General features: G+C 37.6%; 3 protein-coding genes and 1 pseudogene across 3 annotated transcripts; all 4 read left to right on the top strand.

Moving 5' to 3' along the window:
* Positions 1–248: 248 nt before the first annotated feature.
* Positions 249–2601, top strand: LOC102615067 (scopoletin glucosyltransferase-like). Its single transcript, XM_006486966.4, has one exon. The coding sequence runs from the start codon at positions 986–988 to the stop codon at positions 2447–2449; it is 1464 nt and encodes a 487-aa protein (XP_006487029.2). The 5' UTR covers positions 249–985; the 3' UTR covers positions 2450–2601.
* Positions 2602–7396: 4795 nt separating this feature from the next.
* On the top strand, positions 7397–8053 carry LOC127899113 (scopoletin glucosyltransferase-like). The gene has a single exon (XM_052432082.1). It carries the CDS (start codon positions 7397–7399, stop codon positions 8051–8053), a length of 657 nt encoding a protein of 218 aa, XP_052288042.1.
* A 6493-nt stretch (positions 8054–14546) lies between these two features.
* Positions 14547–16206, top strand: LOC127899112 (scopoletin glucosyltransferase-like; annotated as a pseudogene).
* A 5856-nt stretch (positions 16207–22062) lies between these two features.
* Positions 22063–23413, top strand: LOC102614473 (protein IRX15-LIKE-like). Its single transcript, XM_006486965.4, has one exon. It carries the CDS (start codon positions 22245–22247, stop codon positions 23259–23261), a length of 1017 nt encoding a protein of 338 aa, XP_006487028.2. The 5' UTR covers positions 22063–22244; the 3' UTR covers positions 23262–23413.
* The last annotated feature ends 291 nt before the right edge of the window (positions 23414–23704 follow it).

Raw genomic sequence — 23704 nt, 5'->3', positions numbered from 1 at the left:
ATTCTATATGAGAAGAATGATTTGTTCATATTCACTAAGTAATAATTGATAAGAATATTTTTAAAGTTAATTCAATTGACTTATTTCTATGGAACAGAAAATTTGAAGATAAAAATATTCAAGTTTGTCTTTAATGAATATAATGAGGTCGGGTCTCCAGGAATACCAAGGATAATTCTGATGTGATAAGTTTTGTTTTGGGCAATTATGAATTTGTCTCATTGATATGTGAATGCGAACATGGTAGTTATAAATTTTCTCTCATATCGTATAGGAATTGCTCACGTTGGTGCAATTCTGGAGAGTCTGCTCGTATCTTTTTGTGTGAAATTGCAACTGAAGAAGAAGGATTAAGACGTTTGTTTTGGGCTCCGGCGCCAACCGTGGTTCAGGCCTTTCAAATTTTACAAAGTTTTTCTTGTTGTTTGAGAGCTGGCTTGTCTGTGGTGACAGGGCCTGTCTCAGTCTTTGCTGAGCAATTTTAAAACGACAAGTTGGTGACTCAGCGTTTTAAGATTGGTGTGCTTTTGGAGTTGTGAGATTGAGGCACCTCTAACTCCAAGGTCTTTTTCAATGCTAAAGGCAAACACTAGACACCCTTTTTAAAGAAAATAGCAATAATAACAGGACGACTTTTAGCCATTCTTGATTGTCGTTAATTGAAATCGTCAAACTTCAGCGGTCCCATAATATATAATATAGCAATACAATCACTCGGATTCGAGACTAGCGTGGAATGTGCGGGAATGGTAAATTCGGGGAATATTTTTTTTCACATTATTGTGAATTTGAGTGTTACTTTCAGCGTTTTGGTTTGTCAATAAAGTTTCATGCTTTGAACTTAGTTCCCTGTACGTAAGCGAGATTTTATTTTTAACTGATTTTGTACATATAATGAACAGACAGGCATAAACTGAGATATCTTTTCAACTTTAATCAATAATAACCATTGTCTTGGTCTCTGCACTCTCTATCGCAAGCGGGCATGGCCAGTGGGATCTGTCAGCTTCACATTTTCTTCTTTCCATTCCTGGCTCATGGCCATATGATTCCAACTGTGGACATGGCAAAGTTGTTTACAACTCGTGGGGTGAAAGCAAGTGTCATCACAACTCCAGGCAATGCGCCTCACTTATCAAGATCAATTCAAAAAGCCAGTGAATTGGGCATCGAATTGGATGTGAAGATCATCAAGTTCCCTTCTGCGGAGGCCGGTTTGCCAGAGGGATGGGAAAATCTTGACGCAATCACTAATGAAGTGAACAGGGAATTGATTGTTAAGTTTTACATGGCCACAACGAAGCTCCAAAAACCACTCGAGCAGCTCTTGCAAGAACATAAACCAGATTGTTTGGTGGCTGATATGCTCTTTCCTTGGGCCACTGATGCTGCTGCCAAGTTTGGGATTCCCAGGTTGGTGTTTCATGGTACTAGTTTCTTTTCGTTGTGTGCAATAAAATGCCTGGCGCTATATGAGCCACACAAGAAGGTTTCATCAGATTCAGAGCCATTTGTGATGCCTAATCTTCCTGGTGAGATCAAGCTGACGAGAAACCAATTGCCAGATCCTGCAAAACAGGATATGGGAGATAATGACTTCAGCAGGTTCATGAAAGCAGCTGATGACTCAGACTTAAGGAGCTACGGTGTTGTTGTGAACAGCTTTTATGAGCTTGAGCATGCTTATGCTGATCATTACAGGAAGGCTTTGGGAAGGAGGGCATGGCATATCGGCCCTGTTTCCTTATGCAATAGGAATTTTGAAGATAAAGCTTTGAGGGGAAAGAAAGCCTCAGTTGATGAACAGGAGTGCTTGAAGTGGCTGAATTCAAAGCAACCCAACTCTGTCGTTTACATATGCTTTGGCAGTGTTGCCAACTTTACTTCTGCTCAGCTAATGGAAATTGCAATGGGGCTTGAAGCTTCAGGGCAAAATTTCATTTGGGTTGTGAGGAAAAACAAGAATAATGGCGGTGAAGAAGAAAAGGAAGATTGGTTGCCCGAAGGATTTGAGAAGAGAATGGAAGGCAAAGGGTTAATCATAAGAGGATGGGCACCACAGGTTTTGATACTTGATCATGAAGCTGTTGGAGGATTTGTGACGCATTGTGGATGGAATTCAATTCTTGAAGGGGTGACCGCTGGGGTACCTCTGGTGACATGGCCTGTCTATGCTGAGCAATTTTACAATGAAAAGATAGTGAATGAAGTTCTTAAGATTGGTATTGGTGTAGGAATCCAGAAATGGTGCAGAATCGTGGGGGATTTTGTGAAGAGAGAGGCAATAGTAAAGGCATTGAACGAGATAATGATGGGTGACAGAGCAGAAGAAATGAGGAGCAGAGCCAAGGCTTTTGGGGAGATGGCCAAGAGGGCTGTTGAAAATGGAGGTTCATCTTTCTCAAATTTGAACTCTTTAATCGAAGATTTGAGTTTGCGTCGCCATTGATTCCAAGAGATTCAACAAGAAGCCAAAAATCATATATATAGCGTGTTCGTTTTTGTTTGTTCTTATTTTCGTTGTTGTTAATGTAACTTCTGACAGAAGAGTGTTAAAATATCAACCTTCATAAAGAAAATAAAATCATTGTTGAGTTTTAATTTCTGCTGGCGGCTATTAAAATTAAAGAAGACATGTAGATCAGCTATTAGAAATGTACAATGAACAATATACATGCCTGTTTTGTAACAAGAAACAGGCACTCAGGGTCAGGTTCTCTGGTCTTTTCAATCTCTCCTTTTCCCTCTACCAAGTTTCAAGGATTATGTTCATGGCAAAACATGTTAGCTATGTAATCTGATTACAGCTACGTTGTTACGGTTTTAGAAAATGCTACATAAATTAAAATCTGCTCCGGAAGATCTATATAATAACAAACAAGGTGCCATTTGTAATGACGTTTGGCCAGCATTTCCTCGTAAAGACTCACAACATTCTCCATTTTTGGATCCTTACAGTGGCCGTTTATCAAATATTACAGCTATCAACATCATATCTACACCTCTTACTCTCCATTGAAGAAAATAGTTCGCGCGCACCATTGATTATGACTTACAATGATGTCGCCAGGAAGGATGAAAATTATGATTGTTAAAACCAACAAGATATCCAAAGAATCACATTCCATCTAAACATTAGTTTACTAATTCTAATGAGCAAAATCAATCTCAATTATTACAGTCATAATCTCAGCAACTTAAAAAGACAACAACCAATGAGTAGGTGAGTAAAACATCAAGTGCAGCCAATCACAAGGACATAAACAAAGACAACAACCCATCGATGACCAATCACAGGTGAAGAAATTAATCGACATATATGTATGAATCATCATTTTTATTTAATTCAACTTATTTGCTGGTGATAAATCATAATGTTAATTATCAAGTATTTTAGTGTTCGTTATATAATTCAGCACAAAATCACAAAACTATGTAGCGGCATCGTGATCATAATTGTCAATAGAGAAAGTATCAATTATAACTAGGAATAATAAAGTGTATTAGTTGTCAATTCTAAGTGACAAGAATGATTTGTTCAAATTAATAATAGGTAAGAATTTTTTACAATTTAAGCCAATTGACGTAACTGTAAAAATATTCTAAGGAATAGGAACTTTGAAGATAAAGCTTTGAGGTAATGGTGTTCGCGGATCGGATTTTGAGGATTGAACATTAATCTATATCCGATTCAAAATTTTACGGATTATAAATTTTCAATCTAATTCACGGATTGACGAATTCAATCCAAATCCAATTCATATGTCTACGGATCGGATGCGGATTTGACCCAATCCATATCTAATTCACGATTTTACGGATTAAAATTTTTTATTTATGTTCATTCTATGAACTAATTAAATAAAAAAATCTTATATGAAAACTTTTTTATTACCGATCAAATTCAAAATTGAATAAGATTTAAATAAATTAAGTGTTTAAATAAAAATAGAATAATCCATTCAAATAGAATAATACATTCATATATTAAGTTTTTAAATAAAGATAAGAATAATACATTCAAAGTCTCAAAATACAAAACAATGAAAAAAAATCTCATTTGTTTAAATCAATACATGAAAATTATAAAAATTAACTATTTGGAAAACTATATTTGTTTATTTAGTTATTCAATTATTTAATCATGTTTATTATATATTATTATCGGATAAGATATGTATAGTGTTAATATAACTATATTTTAACTTATTTATTTATTAGTAAGTAGTAACACCACATTTATAAGTTTTATTTTTTAATTAAATAAATATTTTTTATTTTTTTGCGGATTCGTGGATTTTTGTAGATTTACAGAAGTAAATCCATATCCAATCCATTGACTGCGGATTTTTAAATTTTCAATCAAATCCAATCCACTAATCCACATATCGGATTTTTACAGATCAAATTTTTGCGAATCAGACGGATTAAGCGGATCAGATTGGATTATGAACACCCATATTTTAAGGGGAAAGCCGGAAGGCAAAATTGCCATAGATGGACAGGAGTGCTTGAACCGGCTGAATCCCAAGCAACCCAGTTCTGTTATCTACATATGCTTTGCTTTGGAAGCATTGCCAACTTTATTAAATAATCTGTGGGTGGTGTGAAATTTTGTAATTGAAGAAGGATTTAGAGTTTGTCAGTTTTGACGCCAACCGTAGTAGTGGTTCAGGCTTTCAAATTTCGCGATCTCTTTGTCGTTTGTTTATTAAAAAAATAAACGTCTTGTCGTATCAAAGTTTTAGTATCATATGTCATGTCGTAGTAGAATAGACGACTAGCCGTCCATGCGCGGCGCCCGACGTGCATCTTTTACGACATTGTAAATGTTAGGAAATTGAGTTTCCTCCCAAGATCTCTCCAAGCAATTTATCAAGCAACAAATTAATAAGAAAAATTGAATGGAGAATATACCAATCACACAACACAAGATTTACGTGGAAAACTCCAAATCCGGAGAAAAACCACGGCCGTTGTCACAAGACAACCAGAGAAAAAAAATATTCACTATGTGGAAAATTATTACAACCACACTCTCATAAATTTTCTCTCACCCAAGCCCCAAATACATAATCTTGAGAAATATCCCTTAACAAAGCAAACCCATAATACCTATATTGAGGAGCCAAATGCTCCTTCAATATAACTACATGCTTAAGAATATTTCTCCCTCTTAATTTCTCACCAAAACTTGGATTCCATCTCTGGGATTTGGGATACAAACAATAAGGAGGAGCACTCCTCTATTTATAGCCACCAGTGACTATTGTTCATCTTGCGGTTACTGTTCATCTTGCGGCTACTGTTCATCTTGCGGCTACTGTTCATTTTGTGGCTACTGTTTATTTTACGGCTTTTCTTTTCTTCATTCTCCCACTTGGAGATTTGATTGATAATCAATCAATCTCCACACCACCCTTGTTGTCTTCACCTTTAGTCATAATTCTCAACATAGAGAATTATCATACTCCACCATAAAGAGTATACCACTTAGAATTAATTACCAATTCTAAGAATTTTTTTTTCCCGGCACATGTCGAACATATTCGCTGAAAATTATGGTGCAATTCTCATGCTTGGTTTCCCTGAGAATTCTTCAGCCATGACATAACTTTTCCACCACACACCTTGCATTTATACCAAGCCAATGCCCGCGTGCAAACTTGTGGACCCCACTGATCATAACATGTTCTCTTTCATGGCAACTTGGAGATCTACATGCTAAAAGAACTAACCAAGTCTCCTATCAAAAGGAACCTCACCATCTGCGAGAATATCAGTGTCTCCTTTACTGATTTTGGAGTAATTTGCCGAGCCCACTCCACCTTCTTGACAATTTTCTTGAGGTGCCAAAATTGTCCACACCTTCAAATCTTTGTGCATACCAGATTGGATACACCTTTGACTTGAATTCTCCACAAGCCAATAAAATCATTCTCCCATTAATTTTTCAACAACATCAAACTTCAACCAAGTTTGAAAAACACCAGCTGCTGACATATTTGCTTCATATTCTCTTCACCACAGATTATTTGGATTGGCTCCCACTGCTTCACGTAAACAGTACCGTATACGTGAATAGTACCCCGACACCAAAACTTCAATCAATGGCTCTGATACCACTGTTAGGAAATTGAGTTTCCTCCCAAGATCTCTCCAAGCAATTTATCAAGCAACAAATTAATAAGAAAAATTGAATGGAGAATATACCAATCACACAACACAAGATTTACGTGGAAAACTCCAAATCCGGAGAAAAACCACGGCCGTTGTCACAAGACAACCAGAGAAAAAAAATATTCACTATGTGGAAAATTATTACAACCACACTCTCATAAATTTTCTCTCACCCAAGCCCCAAATACATAATCTTGAGAAATATCCCTTAACAAAGCAAACCCATAATACCTATATTGAGGAGCCAAATGCTCCTTCAATATAACTACATGCTTAAGAATATTTCTCCCTCTTAATTTCTCACCAAAACTTGGATTCCATCTCTGGGATTTGGGATACAAACAATAAGGAGGAGCACTCCTCTATTTATAGCCACCAGTGACTATTGTTCATCTTGCGGTTACTGTTCATCTTGCGGCTACTGTTCATCTTGCGGCTACTGTTCATTTTGTGGCTACTGTTTATTTTACGGCTTTTCTTTTCTTCAGTAAATGTCAGATGGAATACATATATATATATATATATATATTTAGAAAGTGGAAACCGAACCGAAACAGACAGTTTTGCTCGAGCCCTATTCCTAAAACCTTGTATATTTCATCTTCGATGGCGTACGGCGGCAGCAGCTAGTTTCTGGGTCAGCTTCTACGTACGCTACTGCCAAAAAAAAAAAAAACGAAGATTAATTGGTTTCCTCATGGATTTGACTAGAGCATGCATCAAGGCAAATGACTAACTAAATTACAAGAGGATGGCCCGGTGGGCACCACAAGTTTTGATACTTGATCTGATCATGAAGCTACTGAACGATTTGTGACACATTGTGGAAGGAAGGACTGACAACTGGCTTGTCTATGGTCGAATGCCCCTTCTCAGTCTTTGCTGAGCAATTTTTCAACGAAACGTGGGTGACTCGGTTTCTTAAGATTGGTGGTGCTGCTTTTGGGGTTCACAGATTGAGGCACCTCTCACGGGTTCTTTTCCAGTACTAAAGGCAAACGCTAAACCGCATTTTTGAAAAGGAAATATGAATAATAGCACGACCGCTTTGAGCATTTTCTGATGTCGTTTCATTTTCAAACTTCAGTGAGAGTTTATTCGTCACTGATTTTCAACGTATAATGAGTGGTCTAGGATTCACAACGTGAGATTTGTTTTCAATTTTAATTAATAATTACTTTGGTCTTGGTTTCTGCGCTTGGCTACAGAAGTAGGCATGGCCGGTGAGATTCGTAAGCTTCACATTTTCTTCTTCCCATTGATGGCTCATGGCCACATGATCCCACTGGTGGACATGGCCAAGCTGTTTGGAAGTCGAGGTGTGAAAACCACCGTAATCACAACTCCGGCCAATGCGACTCTTTTTTCAAAAGCTATCCCAAGAGCCAATGAATTGGGTATCGAAATTGACATCAAGACCATCAAATTTCCTTCCGTAGAAGTTGGTTTGCCGGAGGGCTCTGAAAATCTGAACGAAATGACTAGTCAGCCAGACATGCCAGTGAAGTTTTTGAAGGGCGTCACCATGCTCCAAGAACCTCTTGAGCTGCTCTTGCAAGAACATAAACCGAATTGCTTGGTGGCTGACATGCTTTTTCCTTGGGCCACTGATGCTGCTGCCAAGTTTGGGATTCCCAGGCTGGTGTTTCACGGCACCAGTTTCTTGTCTTTGTGTGCAACAGCTTGCCTAATGCTATATGAACCGCACAAGAAAGTTTCATCAGTTTCAGAACCATTTGTGATCCCTAATCTTCCGGGTGATATCAAGCTCACAAGAAACCAGTTGCCAGATACTATGAAACAGGATGATGAAACTGACTTCTCCAGTGTTGATGCCGAAAAACGACCTCAACAGCTGAATTTGTTTCTTTAGGGGAATTACAGTACGAATCCAAGCTCAAACGCCAATATGACCACAATTTTCTGTACCTGTCAACCAGAAAACACGGTTAGGATACGCCGGTGGGGTTCCGGCGCAGACCCTCCGATGCTTAAGTCAGAAATTTTGTATAAAGAGATGAAAATGAGAGGGAAGAATTGTGAATGGGTTCAAAAGAAAGGAATTTTCCGATCTAAGAACTCAAAATCTGGTAAGCTCTGTTAAGGCTCTTAGATAGGTCACTTCTAGAGTTTTTGGTTGATTTTTTCTAACCCTTTCACCTGATGCGCTCTTCAGTTTAAATAGACTTTTCGTCGTGTACGGTTACCTCCTTAACTTCAGCCCGCTTTCTTCAGCAGTTGCAAGTGGTTGTCAGTTGGAGGTGGTTTAAATAGATCGTGGCACACAACTTCCCTATAAATTAGGCCACGTTCTCTTAACTAGCAATTTTTTATGTCAAACTAATTCTCAGGTCGGACAAGAGAATTTCAAGGTCGGATTACTTCATTTTCAGATCAGACAGATGAATTTCTCAATCGCTCATATAGCGTTGAGGTTGTATTCTTAAACTAGATCATTCACATAGATCTTAGGTCGTACTTGTAAACCAGGTGGTCAACATAGGTTTCAGGTTGTACTTATGAGGCCAGCTCAACAACAATAAGTTCTGAGTAGATTAAGATCGACTATATTTTGAGATACTACTAGAAAAATCCAACCCAAACACCAGTCCCCTAGTTTTCAATACCAGAAAGTCATTGCTGGTGTTGGAAACTAATAGAAAAATTTTCTCAAAACCCAACACCAGTCCCCCAGTTTTCAATACTGAGAAGATATGAACGGTATTGGAAACTAAAATAATTAAGAAAGAGCAATATGGCCGCAAGCAAAAGAAAGACGGCGTAGAGCGAAACAATGAGCAAAGAGAAGGGTAAGAAGAAACCTTCAAGTGTGGACCAAGAAACTAACCATGACCAATTGCCTCGAGGTGATAGGGTCAGGGTTGAGGGTGAGGTCTCCCTAACTAGTAGGGTTGTTGAAGACCAAGATAGAACTTCCTAAATTTAAGTATTAAAATGCTTGCCCTTTTTTGCAATATGAACTTGTGTAGACCGTATGCTACTAAACTTTATTTTGCCTTTGTAGTCGGATAATTATTATGCTGACCTTGCCTTTTTTGCTCTTTATTTATTGGGGTTGGTTATGACTTGCGTTCCGTAGGCTAAGCCCATTTAAGACTTTGTTGAGGTCAAACAAATAGATATGGTCAACTTTGGTAACAATAACACCAAGCAATGACCTTGAATTCACCAAGATTCTATCATTTCGATGTCAATCTCGATAAGGAAAATGTTGACCTCACGAAAATGTCAACCTTATCAAAAATAAATTGTCGACCTCAACAAGGTTAAGTGTAAAGCTAAAACGCCGACCTCACGATCTCACAACAAGGAGAATGTTGACCTCACGAAAGTGTCGACCTTAACAAAATAGATTGTTGACCTCAACAAGGTTAAGTATAAAGCTAAAACGCCGACCTCACGATCTCACAACAAAGAGAATGTTGACCTCACGAAAGTGTCAACCTTAACAAAATAGATTGTCGACCTCAACAAGGTTAAGTGTAGAGCTAAAACGCCGACCTCACAACAAGGAAAATGTTGACCTCATAAAATGTCAACCTTAACAAGATAGATTGTCGACCTCAACAAAGTTAAGTGTAGAGCTAAAACGCCGACCTCACGATAAAGAAAATGTTGACCTCACGAAAATGTCAACCTTAACAAGATAGATTGTCGACCTCAACAAGGTTGAAAATTATAGAACTTAAATGTTAAGCTTATGATCGACCTCAACAAGGCAATGGCCGACCTCACGATCTCACGACAAGGAAAATATTGACCTCACGAAAATGTCAACCTTAACAAAATAGATTGTCGACCTCAACAAGGTTAAGTGTAGAGCTTAAACGCCGACCTCAGGATAAGGAAAATGTTGACCTCACGAAAATGTCAACCTTAACAAAATAGATTATCGACCTCAACAAGGTTAAGTGTAGAGCTTAAACGCCGACCTCAGGATAAGGAAAATGTTGACCTCACGAAAATGTCAATCTTAACAAGATAGATTGTCGACCTCAACAAGGTTAAGTGTAGAGCTAAAATGCCGACCTCACGACAAGGAAAATGTTGACCTCATAAAAATGTCAATCTTAACAAGATAGATTGTCGACCTCAACAAGGTTAAGTGTAGAGCTTAAACGCCGACCTTAGGATAAGGAAAATGTCAACCTTAACAAGATAGATTGTCGACCTCACGAAAATGTCAACCTTAACAAGATAGATTGTCGACCTCAACAAGGTTAAGTGTAGAGCTAAAACGCCGACCTCACGATAAGGAAAATGTTGACCTCACGAAAATGTCAACCTTAACAAGATAGATTGTCGACCTCAATAAGGTTGAAAATTAAAGAACTTAAATGTTAAGCTTATGATTGACCTCAACAAAATAAAACATTGTAGAACGTAAATGTTAAGGCTATGGCTAAACTCCACGAGGCAATGGCCAACCTCAATAAATAGAAAATTGTAGAACTTATCTTATGGCTGACCTCAATAAGGCAATGGCCGACCTCAACAAAATAGGCTATGGTCAAACTCCACGGGCAATGGCCAACCTCAATAAATAGAAAATTGTAGAACTTAACTTATGGCCAACCTCAATAAGGAAATGGTCGACCTAAATAAGATAAAAGCCAATTTCGATAAAATTGAAAAATGTAGATCTCAACAAGATAAAAGTTAAAGTTGTCTAACCACAAGGTAATAACCGTCTTCAATCTCAACATGGTCGAATTACAATTAGACCTCAACAAGGTCAAAATGACAACCTCAATCTCAATAAGATTTGATAAATTTTTAGGTAGGACCTCAACAAGACCGCAATGTCGATCTTAATCTCAATAAGATTAGATAAAATTTTTTAGGTAGGGCCTCAACAAGGCCGCAATGTTGATCTCAATCTCAATAAGATTGGATAAATTTTTAGGTAGGACCTCAACAAGACCGCAATGTCGATCTTAATCTCAATAAGATTAGATAAAATTTTTTAGGTAGGGCCTCAACAAGGCCGCAATGTCGATCTCAATCTCTATAAGATTGGATAAATTTTTTCATGTTGGACCTCAATAAGGCCGCAATGTCGATCTCGATCTCAATAAGATTGGATGGATTTTTTCACGTTGGACCTCAATAAGGCCACTATGTCGATCTCAATCTCAATAAGATTGGATAACGTTTTCACGTTGGACCTCAACAAGGTCGCAATGTCGATATCAAACTCAATAAGATTGGATAAATCTTTTCACGTTGGACCTCAATACGGTCCAAAATGTCGATCTCAATCTTAATAAGATTGGATGAATTTTTTCACGTTAAACCTCAATAAGGCCGCCATGTCAATCTCAATCTCAATAAGATTGGATAACATTTTCACGTTGGACCTCAACAAGGTCGCAATGTCGATATCAATCTCAATAAGATTGGATAAATTTTTCAGGTAGGACATCAACAAGGCCGCAATGTCGATCTCAATCTCAATAAGACCGGTCAAAAGTAGATAAGAAATAAAGTTGCACTTCTAAATAACCTCATTGATATTAATATAGCAAAAGTTACAGAATTGAACACATAACAAATTAAAACAACAAAGAACCAAACTTTCTTAGCATATTTAAAGAAAACAAACAAATAAGAACATCATAAATAAGATATATCTTAGCTGATAGTATTTTCGCAGGTGCTCTGCATTCCATGTCTTGCCAACGACCCTGCCATCCTGATAACCTAACTTATATGCCCCATTACCAAATGAGTGTAGCACTTTATATGGTCCTTCCCAGCTCGGCCCTAGAACTCCATCAATAAATCTTAAGCTCATTAGAGATGTCATCTATCATTTTTGTTCCCACTCTTACCACTCTGCTCGGATCAACCTCACTTACCGGCACTTGTTTCATTTTTTCATTAGGTCGCTGTTGGCACAACCTATTTTCAGCTCGTGGATCGATACTTATGATCTGCATGGATTCTCTCGCAGCTGTAGCGTAACAGCTTCGAGCCACTTGTTGCTGGCCCCTCATCACTCCAACTCCACCTTGAACTCTAAACTTCACACATTGCATATGGGTTGAGCTCACTGCTCCTGCTATCCTATTGAATGGTCTGCCCAAAATAACTTGATAAGGGCTTGGCTCATCAACTACCAACCATGTCACCATCATTGTCTTCTGTAGTGGGCTGGACCCTATTGTCAGTGGCAAGTCAATCAACCCAAGGGGAATCAGCTCAGCTCCACCGAACCCCTTTAGTGACGTTCTGACCGGATCAAGCCTGAGGTCTCCTATTTGTAGATCGTCCACAGTTTGCTTAAATAAAATGTCGACTGAGCTTCCCCCATCTACAAAAGCTCGGTTCAATTCCTGCCCTGCCAAGACAACCTTCACTACAAGCGCATCCTCATGTGGATGTGCGACTGCTTCCTCGTCCTCGTCTGTGAACATGATCGGTACCCTTTGAACCCGCTGCTTCTTTGGTGTCGGAACATTAAAATTTACCTCAAAACTTTTTAATGAATATCTGCTATAATTTCTCCTTGAGCGGTTTGAGTCTCCTGCTAAGGTCCGCCCTCCCATAATCATCATCGCTACATTATCTATGATGTCTCCTCTTCTCCCACCTCTTCCTTGGTCATCCACATACTCCTTTAGATATTGATTTTGCACTAGCCATTCAATCTGTTCTTTCAAGTCAATGCAATCCACAGTTCCATGTTTGGTCACCTTGTGAAACTCGCAATACTTGTGGTGAGCACTTCCGCCCAATCCCCCTACAATCTGCTTTGGCGGTGTTAGTAACCCCTTGTCTTTTATTGCAGCATATATTTATGCTCTGCTCGTGTTCAGTGGTGTGTATCTTCCACTCTGTTTTAATAAATTCACCCCATTGTTAGATCTCGGTCCTCTCCGGTCTACAGGTTGTGGCAACCTATTGTAATCTCTTACTCGGTTCTCCCGTTGGTTCCTCCCATAATTATTTCCTCCTTCTCGGCCCCTTCCTACTAATGAGATTTCTCTTCTTTCACGATTTCCTTCCCAATTTCGACCCGGCCTTTCTGGTTGTCTATAATTGAACAACCCTTTGTCGTAATGATGCCTATCACCCGTGTTCATCCTCGAGCTATACCCAAAGCTATCTCCTCTCATTCTCAGGTCTCCCTTTCTCATCGGACCCCCTGTCTGCATTTTCATTCTTCTCTTTTCTTCCTCTGCATCTTCAGTTTTCATGTCCAATTTTGCCTGGTCATATGCCTTAGCATATGTTGTTATCCCCTTACTATATAAGCTATTCCACAATCGATTAATTCTCAACCCCTTCTTTAATCCCTCCAGAGCATCTGGATGATCAAAGGCCCCTAGATCAGTAACCTCCTTATGATACCTGGTCACAAAACTCCTCAAACTTTCAAATTCTTCTTGGACCAATTTTTTTCAATCTGCTCGTATCTTGCTCTGGTATGCATGAACCCCTAAAATGCACAGTGAAAAGCTCACATAACTCCTTGAAATTTCCTATGCTTCCCTTCTTTAATCTCCGGTACCACTCCCGTGCTTGTCCTTCTAATGTTAAAGGAAAAACACGGCACCTTTGAAAATCATTCAAGCCTTGGATCCCGGTCATCTCATTAAACTTCTCCACGTGATGATTCGGGTCAGTTTTGCCTTCATACACCAAGGCTGGAACCACATACTTGGGTGGCAAAGTTACCACCATCACTTCACGTACCAAGGAGGACTCGTTATCAAGTAACAACCTTCCTACCACTTTCTTGCCCTCTGTTTTTGCCTTTAATGCCTCTAAAGTTTTTTAAAATTGCATCATTCGCTGCTCAAGCTCATTTGCCCGGTGGGGGTCTCTCAGCTCTTCCCTCTCCCTTTCTTGATTTAAGTCATTGATTCTCCCTCTCAACTCATTCACTTGTTCTCCTGCACTTCTATTCTCTTGTCGTACCCCAACTTGTGGTAGTCCCATTCCGTTCTGCTGTTCACTACCAAGCTCTTCTCTCTCTCGCGCTCCACTACTCTCTGGGTCACTAGCTCGAACTTGAGTTCCTCTAACTTGGGCATCAACCAGCCCCCTAATCATCTCTTCAAATTTTGCCATTTGCCTCTCGATCCATTCTCTCCATCTCTTATCTGTTGTGGCATTCATTTCTTCCGCCAATTGGCGCAAGGTCTGCCTATCTCCATCGTTGTCATCCATCGTTATATCTTAATCTGATAGCCTCTTCCTTCTAAATTGTCAAATGTATGGCTTTTCGCACCGTTCCCCACAGACGGCGCCAAGATGTTGATGCCGAAAAACGATCTCAACAGCTGAATTTGTTTTTTTAGGGGAATTACAGTACGAATCCAAGCTCAAACGCCAATATGACCACAATTTTCTGTACCTGTCAACCAGAAAACACGGTTAGGATACGCCGGTGGGGTTCCGGCGCAGACCCTCCGATGCTTAAGTCAGAAATTTTGTATAAAGAGATGAAAATGAGAGGGAAGAATTGTGAATGGGTTCAAAAGAAAGGAATTTTCCGATCTAAGAACTCAAAATCTGGTAAGCTCTGTTAAGGCTCTTAGATAGGTCACTTCTAGAGTTTTTGGTTGATTTTTTCTAACCCTTTCACCTGATGCGCTCTTCAGTTTAAATAGACTTTTCGTCGTGTACGGTTACCTCCTTAACTTCAGCCCGCTTTCTTCAGCAGTTGCAAGTGGTTGTCAGTTGGAGGTGGTTTAAATAGATCGTGGCACACAACTTCCCTATAAATTAGGCCACGTTCTCTTAACTAGCAATTTTTTATGTCAAACTAATTCTCAGGTCGGACAAGAGAATTTCAAGGTCGGATTACTTCATTTTCAGATCAGACAGATGAATTTCTCAATCGCTCATATAGCGTTGAGGTTGTATTCTTAAACTAGATCATTCACATAGATCTTAGGTCGTACTTGTAAACCAGGTGGTCAACATAGGTTTCAGGTTGTACTTATGAGGCCAGCTCAACAACAATAAGTTCTGAGTAGATTAAGATCGACTATATTTTGAGATACTACTAGAAAAATCCAACCCAAACATCCAGGTTGTTCAAAACAGCTGTAGAATCTGAGTTAAAGAGCTACGGTGTTGTTGTCAACAGCTTTTACGAGCTTGAACCCGCCTATGCTGTTCATTACAGGAAGGTTTTGGGAAGGAGGGCATGGCATATTGGTCCTGTTTCACTATGCAACAGAACAGATAATTATAAAGCTTCGAGGGCAAAGCAAGATTCAACTGATATACACAGGAGTGCTTAAACTGGCTGAAATCAAAGCAACCCAATTCTCTTATTTACCTATGCTTTGGAAGCCTGGCCAACTTCACTTCTGCTCAGCTAACGGAGATTGCAATGGGGCTTCAAGCTTTGGAGCAAAATTTCATTTGGATTGTGAGGAAAAACAAGAATAGTGGTGGTGAAGAAGAAAACGAAGACTGGTTGCCTCTAGGATTTGAGAAGAGAATGGAAGGCAAAGGACTAATCATAAGAGGATGGGCACCCCAAGTTTTGATACTTGATCACGAAGCTGTCGGAGGATTTGTAACACATTGTGGATGGAATTCAACTCTCGAAGGAGTGGTTGCTGGGGCGCCTCTGGTGACATGGCCGCACTTCGCGGATCAGTTTTACAATGAAAAGTTAGTGACTCAGGTTCTTAAGATTGGTGTTGCTGTTGGAGTTGAGAAATCGTCTACAACCAAGAGTGAATTTGTGAGGAGGGAAAGGATTGAAAAGGCAGTGAAAGAAATAATGGTGGGTGATAAGGCAGAACAGATGAGGAGCAGAGCCAAAGCTTTTGGGGAGATGGCACAGAGAGCTGTTGAAAATGGAGGTTCGTCTTTCTCAAATTTGAACTCTTTGATCGAAGAATTGAGCTTGCGTAGCCATTTATTAGAAGAACTTCTACAAGACGCCAGAAATCATATGTCACGTACGTTTGTGGAAGTTTGTTCTTGTTACTTTTTCATTGTTGTAAAATATCAACCTTCATAAAAAAAAAAAAAAAAAAAAAATCCTTGTTCAGCTTTTAGAAAATGCTACGTAAATTAAAATCTGCTCTAGGAAGATCTATATAATAACTTTTTGTGGAATTGCCGGTTCCTTGAACAATTTGGCTGAGGAATCCAGAAATTTTAAAAATTCAAAGTCAGCAATAAGAAAAATATCAATTGATGCTCAATTTCATCAAATAGAAGTATCACATATTAGTAAATCCAATAGCCGGTTTAAAAATAAACCTTTCTAGCAAGAAAGAAACACAAACTGCGAATATAATTAAATAAGAGAAAGGAAACAGGTCATACACTAAAAAGAGTCTAAAGAATGATCATTTGGAACCAAACTTAAAAGGACAGAGAAAGCATTTAATATTCGTGTTATTAAATTCGTTTTAATTGATGCCACTATTTCATGTCATCATATTACTCATGGTTTGCCTAAATTATCAAATGGAAGTACAACATATCAAAGAAAATAAATCCAAACCGAAACTTTCAAATAAACCATTCACACAAGAAACTTAAGCTGTCATTATGAGTTTACAAAGTAAGTTGGCAGGCTAAAGTTTTTGTATTAAAAGAGACTATTCCTATGGTCTGAGTGGATTCAATGAGAAAGACTCCACGAATAACACCAGCGAATAGTGCAATGATTTGGCAACACACCTAGAAATTCAACGCATCCTGTAATATTGAATGGAGTTCTCCGCATCTGGTTTGTATGGTAAAAACACATGCCACTGCTAAAAAATTCAACGCATTAGCTTACATTTCATGCACTTTCACGCAGGGAATGAAGGAAGCGAGTCGAAACTGAATTTACCCTTTGCAACTAAGTTTATTGCCATAGAAACTATAGATGCATCTGGAGTTACATTTTTCTTTTCCATTTTGCGAAGGCGTTCAATCACTTTTTGATGTCTCATTATTTTGGATGAAGCCATGCATAAGCGTTTTAAATGCAAATATATTGGGCTCCGAACCTTTTTACTTCCTTATCAAGCAATAGATCAGTTGCCTTCCCCATTTGCCATTCTTTACACAATCCATGGATCATGATGGCATATGTTACAGCACTTGGTGTCGGGCCTGCATGCAGCGATGAATGAAAAAGTTGCCAGGCAGTTTCGAGTTTGCCCATTTTACATAGTGCATCAATGAGGCAATTTTAAGTTTCAATGCTAAGTTTACTTTTGCCATTTCTCAAAACACGAAATTGTTTCGTTGGTGAGCCCTGATCCATTTCAGGTTGGAAATTTGAAGTTCAAATCAACACTCGAGCTTGGTTCGTATCAACTATTGAGGTCATTTTTCAGCATCAAGTCATCGCTTATTCTTAGCGAGCACGCTTAACAACAGAGTAAAGGAGGCATAAGAGGAATGGACTTCATTTTGATCGTGCAATCAAAAAAATAGAGAGTTTCATTTGATGTGACATCACCTGATCTGTAAGACTACAACTATCTTTCAGGAATTTTTGAAAGAGAGCTTCCATCCCTGAAATGACGAGGGAATTTCGTCGTTGGAGATGAGAGGTCATTTTTGGAATTTGTAGTTGTGGGCTTTGGAGGGTGACGGAATGAACACCACAAAATTACATCTATAAGCTGTTGCTTTTATTCTAACAGCCATGAAAATGGAATGATTTGAGGGTTTGAGCGCCACTGTAATTTGAGAGATTTTTTTTTTCTTCTGCGTACAATTGAAAGTGGTTTCGGAGGAGGGAAGTATTATTCTGGAGATTAGAAGCACAAGACAGACCCAAGAAAAAAAAAATGTTTACATATTACGCATGTCCCAAAAAAAAAGAAATATAAATCATGATGTAATAAGAAAGGTCAAAAAAATAAATTAAAGAAAGAGTGAAATAAAGTGTTTATTTTGGAAAATGTGAAAGCTAAAAAAGAGTATATAATTGTAACTTAAAGAGAGAAAGTGATTAGTGAAAGGTAATTTTAAGATTTTTTAATTTTTAATTTTTAATAATAAATTTATTTTTTAAAATAAGTGTAGAGAAAAATTTGATGAATGTAAATAACCCCAAATTATTATTCAAAAATACAATTGTTATCAAAATAGACGCTAAATATGTTGTTGCACATCGTCAAATTTTAATTATTTTAATTCCAAAATCAAATTCAGAACACTTTTATCTTTTAAAACCGAAGTCGGGCCGTCAGAAACCTAAAAAGCCCAAAGCAAAGTCGTCCAAATGGCAAAAGCCCAAAATTGAGGTGATATGTTAATTAGCCATATGTTAATCCGCAATTATAATCGAAAAACAAAATTTCTAGGTATCATTCGAACAAATTTCCGCTGTAGCACATTGGCAAATTCGACATCAGAATTCCGGGTTCGAATCCCGGCAGCGGAAAATGTTTTAATTTTTTTAAATTACTTTTTGAAACTCTATGTTTTGCCCAAAATAATATTTGGAGTTTGGCTCTTGATACTCCTCAAAAAAATCTTTTGAAATCCTTATCTTTATTTACTCAATTAAAATAATTTAAATGCAATGTAGATTGTTTAAGCATCTTTATTATTAACAAAAATAACTTTAATAAATTCCGTTCTTTTAATTTTTATTATTATTGTTGTTTAAAGATCATTTAAATGGATTTTTGTTCTGTCAAAAATAATACCAAATGTCCTTGTCCTTTTTAGGGTTTCAATAAATTTTGTGTGAATTATTTGATTGCTATAGCTTATAATGCATTATGTATTGTCCGGTCTTATTATTAACTTGTTATAATTTGTAACAACTTTGATTGATACTTGGGTGTCAATAGCTTTGAAGAAAAGATAAATATTGTGGCACAATGGGAAATTATAATTGATTGAGTTATTGCGAGAGCGAGTGCTATCATGTTTCCACTTTTCGCCCAGCAAAGCGACCACGATTCAGATTTCACAGACACGTCTGTCAGCCCCCGCCGCTCACATAATGTTATGGGGATCCATTGCTGCCACGTGTTAGCTACGCAGTATGAATTTGCTTCTTGGTTTCCAAGTCAAGAAATGAAACGCAGAGTACCATCTTTTTCAGAGTCATCGGAGACCGTTGCTTTTTGATTTGCCACATTCATTGCCTTTTGCTTTGAATATGCTATGAAGGTTCCTGATTCCGTATTCTTCACTGGAGGAAGAGCCAAAGCCATTTGAATTAGCTTAAGTCCTATACTGAGTCTACAGCTCTTATGCTTTTTTTGTTTCTTTCATTTTTCTCTTCTGGGATTTGTTTATTTGATCTTAGCTCTCATCCTACAATTTGATTACTCTGGAGATTAGAGAAGCACAAGACAGAACCCAAGAAAAAAAAAAAAAGTATGTTTACTGCATATTACGCATATCCCATATAATATTAGCATTTATACATCATGCGAAAAAAAGTCTTTCTTTCTTATCTTTGTTCAAATTCATGCAATTTTCTTACTTGGATATGTGTTATTTTTTGGACTTTGAAGTGTACCCACGGCCAAGAGTCAGAATCAAGGAACAACAGCAAGAAGAAGAAGAAAAAGCAGAGAATCACTTTTCTCCTCCAAATGACAAGGGATCCATTCTGTTTCTGAGGGTTCTTGAATCTCTTGCTTTACCAGACAGCTCTTAAACTAGTACATAATCTATAATACGGGACCCCGTTATCTCAATTTGATTGATCTTTAGCGAAATTTAGTTCTTAATCGCCATTGCATTCTTTGTTTTTGTAACAGAGGAAAATCAAAGCGGTTCTCCACCTTCAATTTCCAGAATTAAAAAGGCTTGTAACTCTGCATCCAAAGATATCAGCAAGGACATCAAACAATCTTTTCATTAAATTGGTCATGTAGTGATAAAAATATGTCTATTTAAGTAAATTAAATAATAAGAGAAGACTAGAGCAAACTAGAAGAGCAGAACTGAGGAGAGGATGGAAGAAAATAGAATATCGGAACAAAGCATATGCACCAATTGAATTCAAATGGCAGGTGGCCTTTTAACCATAAATAGAGACTATGACTTCTTGAAAAAGACACCGCAAGTTAAAGACAGCAAAAGGAATATTATTATAAGAAGATTTTTAACTTAGTTAATCTATGCTGTTCAGACACGCATTCAATTACTATAATTTTAGGTCTCTTTTGGAATTAAGTTTAAAACAAAATAACCAATTTATCATAGTTTGAGACAAAAACAGTACTTAGTAAATTTTGTAAAAATTATTTATTTCAATTTTTTTTTTAATTTTAACAACAACTTAAAAAAATAGGTAGATAATTATTTTTCACTAATAGCTTATTAAGTCAAAATATAAGTTTAATGACTGATTCTTCTTAACCAAATTTTGAAACCTTCAGTTTGGAATATATTACCATATCTTTATACAGATAAACAAAACAAAATATGTACTGTCCTAGAACAACACTTAACAGTAAAATATTTTTTCTTTTATTTTAAAAAGATAGAGAGCATGTGGAAATAATCATTAACATGAAATCATGGAATTGGTCCGTTTGATTCAAAATTTTAATCATTTGTTAAAAATGGATTAAGAATAAAGCACATAGTGTTTGGGAAAAGTTGTCTTAAAATTAAGAGAAATAATTTTGGGGTCACTGGTTGGTAAACACTAACATTTGAAAAAGTTTGTTGCTGCTGCTAATGGTAATGGGTGGACAACTTTGGGTTAAAAACAATTCAAAATTGCAATAGCGCTTCAGGTTATTTGCATTTTTTTTTTCTTTTTAGAACTTATAACAAATATTTATTAAGCAGATTCCCTCTCATTAATTTGTGTGTCAGTTATCATATCCTTAAAATTGAATTCTCGACATCTCATTTATAAGATGAGATGATGGCATTGAACTTTTGACATTTTACTTCTATAACAACATATTAGCATCCGAATCTAATGTAATAATTATATATATTAAGTTTTTGTCTATAAAAGAAATTCAAAAAAAGAAAAAAGGTATTAACTGTATATTTGGTGAATTTGACAATTTTTGGATTGTATCATAGCAATGTAAAGGTGTTTTTTTTTTTTTTTTTGTGTAAGTCATTTAGTATGCGACAATCGTATTGTGTCCGCCTTTGATCATAACTGTTTTGTGACAAGTTAAGACTCTTTACTCTTCTTAAATAGCGTGTTTAGTGGGGATCGAACTCGAGAGCTCTTCCCACAAACTCAGCATGCGCTGACAACTGAGCCACAACCATTTGATGATTGTAAAAATATACTTTAAATTCAAATCTAATTATATTTTTTATATTTATATAAATAAAATAATATACCGATATTTAAACTATAGTAAATGCAAAGATTTGAAGGAAAGATACGAAATCTTAGGGAGAAAAATCAACATCCTTACTTCCTCGAGTTGTTACTCTCGAGTTTTATATTCTTTCTAGTTTGAGTAAACTTTTGAGCTAATCTCATTCCATCACTGTTGGACAAATTAAAGTAATCTTCACAAATTTCGTATAAACGTCAAGGGATTAAAGATGATATTTAAAGAAAAGAAAGAAAGAAATTAAGTTTAATTTCTATGTTGATGATAACCAATTATTTTTAAAAAAAATCAATAAGATATCCATTCTATGAGCACACCGCACCATTCATGCATTTATCTAATAAAATTTTGACAAACATATATACATTCAATTTTAAAATATTAATCTGAGGGAGGAAAAAAGAGAAAAACACAATCATGGCAACAAGTCAACAACCAAATTCAAAATTTTGCCATTCAATTTAGTAATTTACGGAGGGGGGATATATTTTCTTTTCATAAAAGAGGCATAATCTCTTCAAAACATAAATGCAAAAATCCCGAGGGCCCCCCCAACCTGTCCATTTTTTTAACACCATACCACCTCCAGTCACTTTCTCGATCTCCGTATGATTTCCTCTCTCTCAATTCCCTCCGTGATTCCTCTCTTTCTTCACAACCCAAAAAATAAAATTACCATAAAATAGAGAGAATTCAAGATCCCAAACAAACTTGCAAAACCCATCACTTTTTCTTTTCTGTGTCTCTCACCATAACCATACTCAATAGAAAATGAAGAACAACATAAACACAAAGCTAATTCTTCTACGCCCTTCAACAATCCACAAGCCCACCACCACCACCACCACCATAACAACGCATCGCTTTTATCTCCTCTTCTTCCTCACTTTCTTCACCTTAGCTTTCACCCTCACTTTCTTCACTACCGCAATCAATCCCGCCTCCTCCGTCGCCTCTACCGCCAAATCTCTCCCTTCCTCTTCTTCCTCCTCCTCCTCCATCATAACTGCCGCCTTGCTCCACTACACTCTCACTTCCAACTCCACCATGACCTCAGCTGAGCTCACCGCAGTCGCCGACGCCCTCTCCCGCTGCTCCCCTTCCTGTAACTTCCTCGTCTTCGGCCTCACCCACGAGACCCTCCTCTGGAAATCCTTGAACTTCCAGGGCCACACCATTTTTGTCGACGAGAGCGAGTTCCTGGTCCAGTCCTTCGAGAAGAACCACCCGGACTTCGAGATTTACGACGTCCAGTACACGACCAAAGTCGAGGAAATGAACCCGACGCTGCGTGCTGTAAGGAAGCAGTTCAAAGACGATTGCAGGCCCATGCAGAACCTCCTGTTCTCGGACTGCAAGTTAGCCATCAACGACATGCCCAATCACGTGTACGACATGGACTGGGATGTCGTCTTGGTCGACGGTCCGAGCGGCTACTTCCCGAGGGCTCCGGGGAGGATGGCGCCGATTTTTACGGCGAGCGTGTTGGCGAGGAGCAAGAAAGCTGGACGGAAGAAGACGCACGTGTTTGTGCATGATTTTAATAGGGAAGTTGAAAGGGTTTGTAGTGAGGAGTTTTTGTGCGAAGAGAATTTGGTTGAGGTTGTGGACAAGTTAGCGCATTTTGTGGTGGAGCCAATGGCGCCAATTGAGGGGAACGAGGAGCAGAGCTTTAAGTTTTGCAAAAGTTCATCACCATCTTCATCATTGTCATCTCCTTCATCTTCTGATGATGATGATTATCATTCTTTGATTGAAGACGGGCATCATGGTGATGATGATGCGTGATTGAGAGACGGAGTACCCAACCGTCTGTGATTATAATTGTACCATACTTTAGTTTTTCCTTCTTTTTTTTTTTTACAATATTAAGAAGTGTAACTTTACAGGTTTAAAATGTGGAAAAGTTTTGAAATTAGAAATTAGATAAGGTTTCCGTATGCTTCTTTTGCTTTTTCTGAAAAGAAGGTGAGAAAGAAAAATCAAAATTTGACACCTAAGAGTTCCGGTGAATTTTTATTTTTTATTTTTTAAAAAAATGAACCCAACAACCGTAAACAAAGAGGATCAATTATCGTTCCATTTTCTCTGGAAACAAACAAGATAAAAGGAATTGACGGCGAGGTGTCGGTGGTGATAGTTGTTACCTTTTGGCGAAGCCAAAAGTGGAACGAGCAGTAGTAATTCCAGCAGTATTTATTCAAAAATGTCTTCACTCTTCAGATTTCGAA

Source organism: Citrus sinensis, chromosome 8 (genome assembly GCF_022201045.2).
Source record: "Citrus sinensis cultivar Valencia sweet orange chromosome 8, DVS_A1.0, whole genome shotgun sequence".
In the NCBI taxonomy this organism is placed as follows: domain Eukaryota; kingdom Viridiplantae; phylum Streptophyta; class Magnoliopsida; order Sapindales; family Rutaceae; genus Citrus; species Citrus sinensis.
The sequence above is the reverse complement of the archived record's forward strand: the minus strand, read 5'-3'. Positions and strand labels throughout refer to the sequence as shown.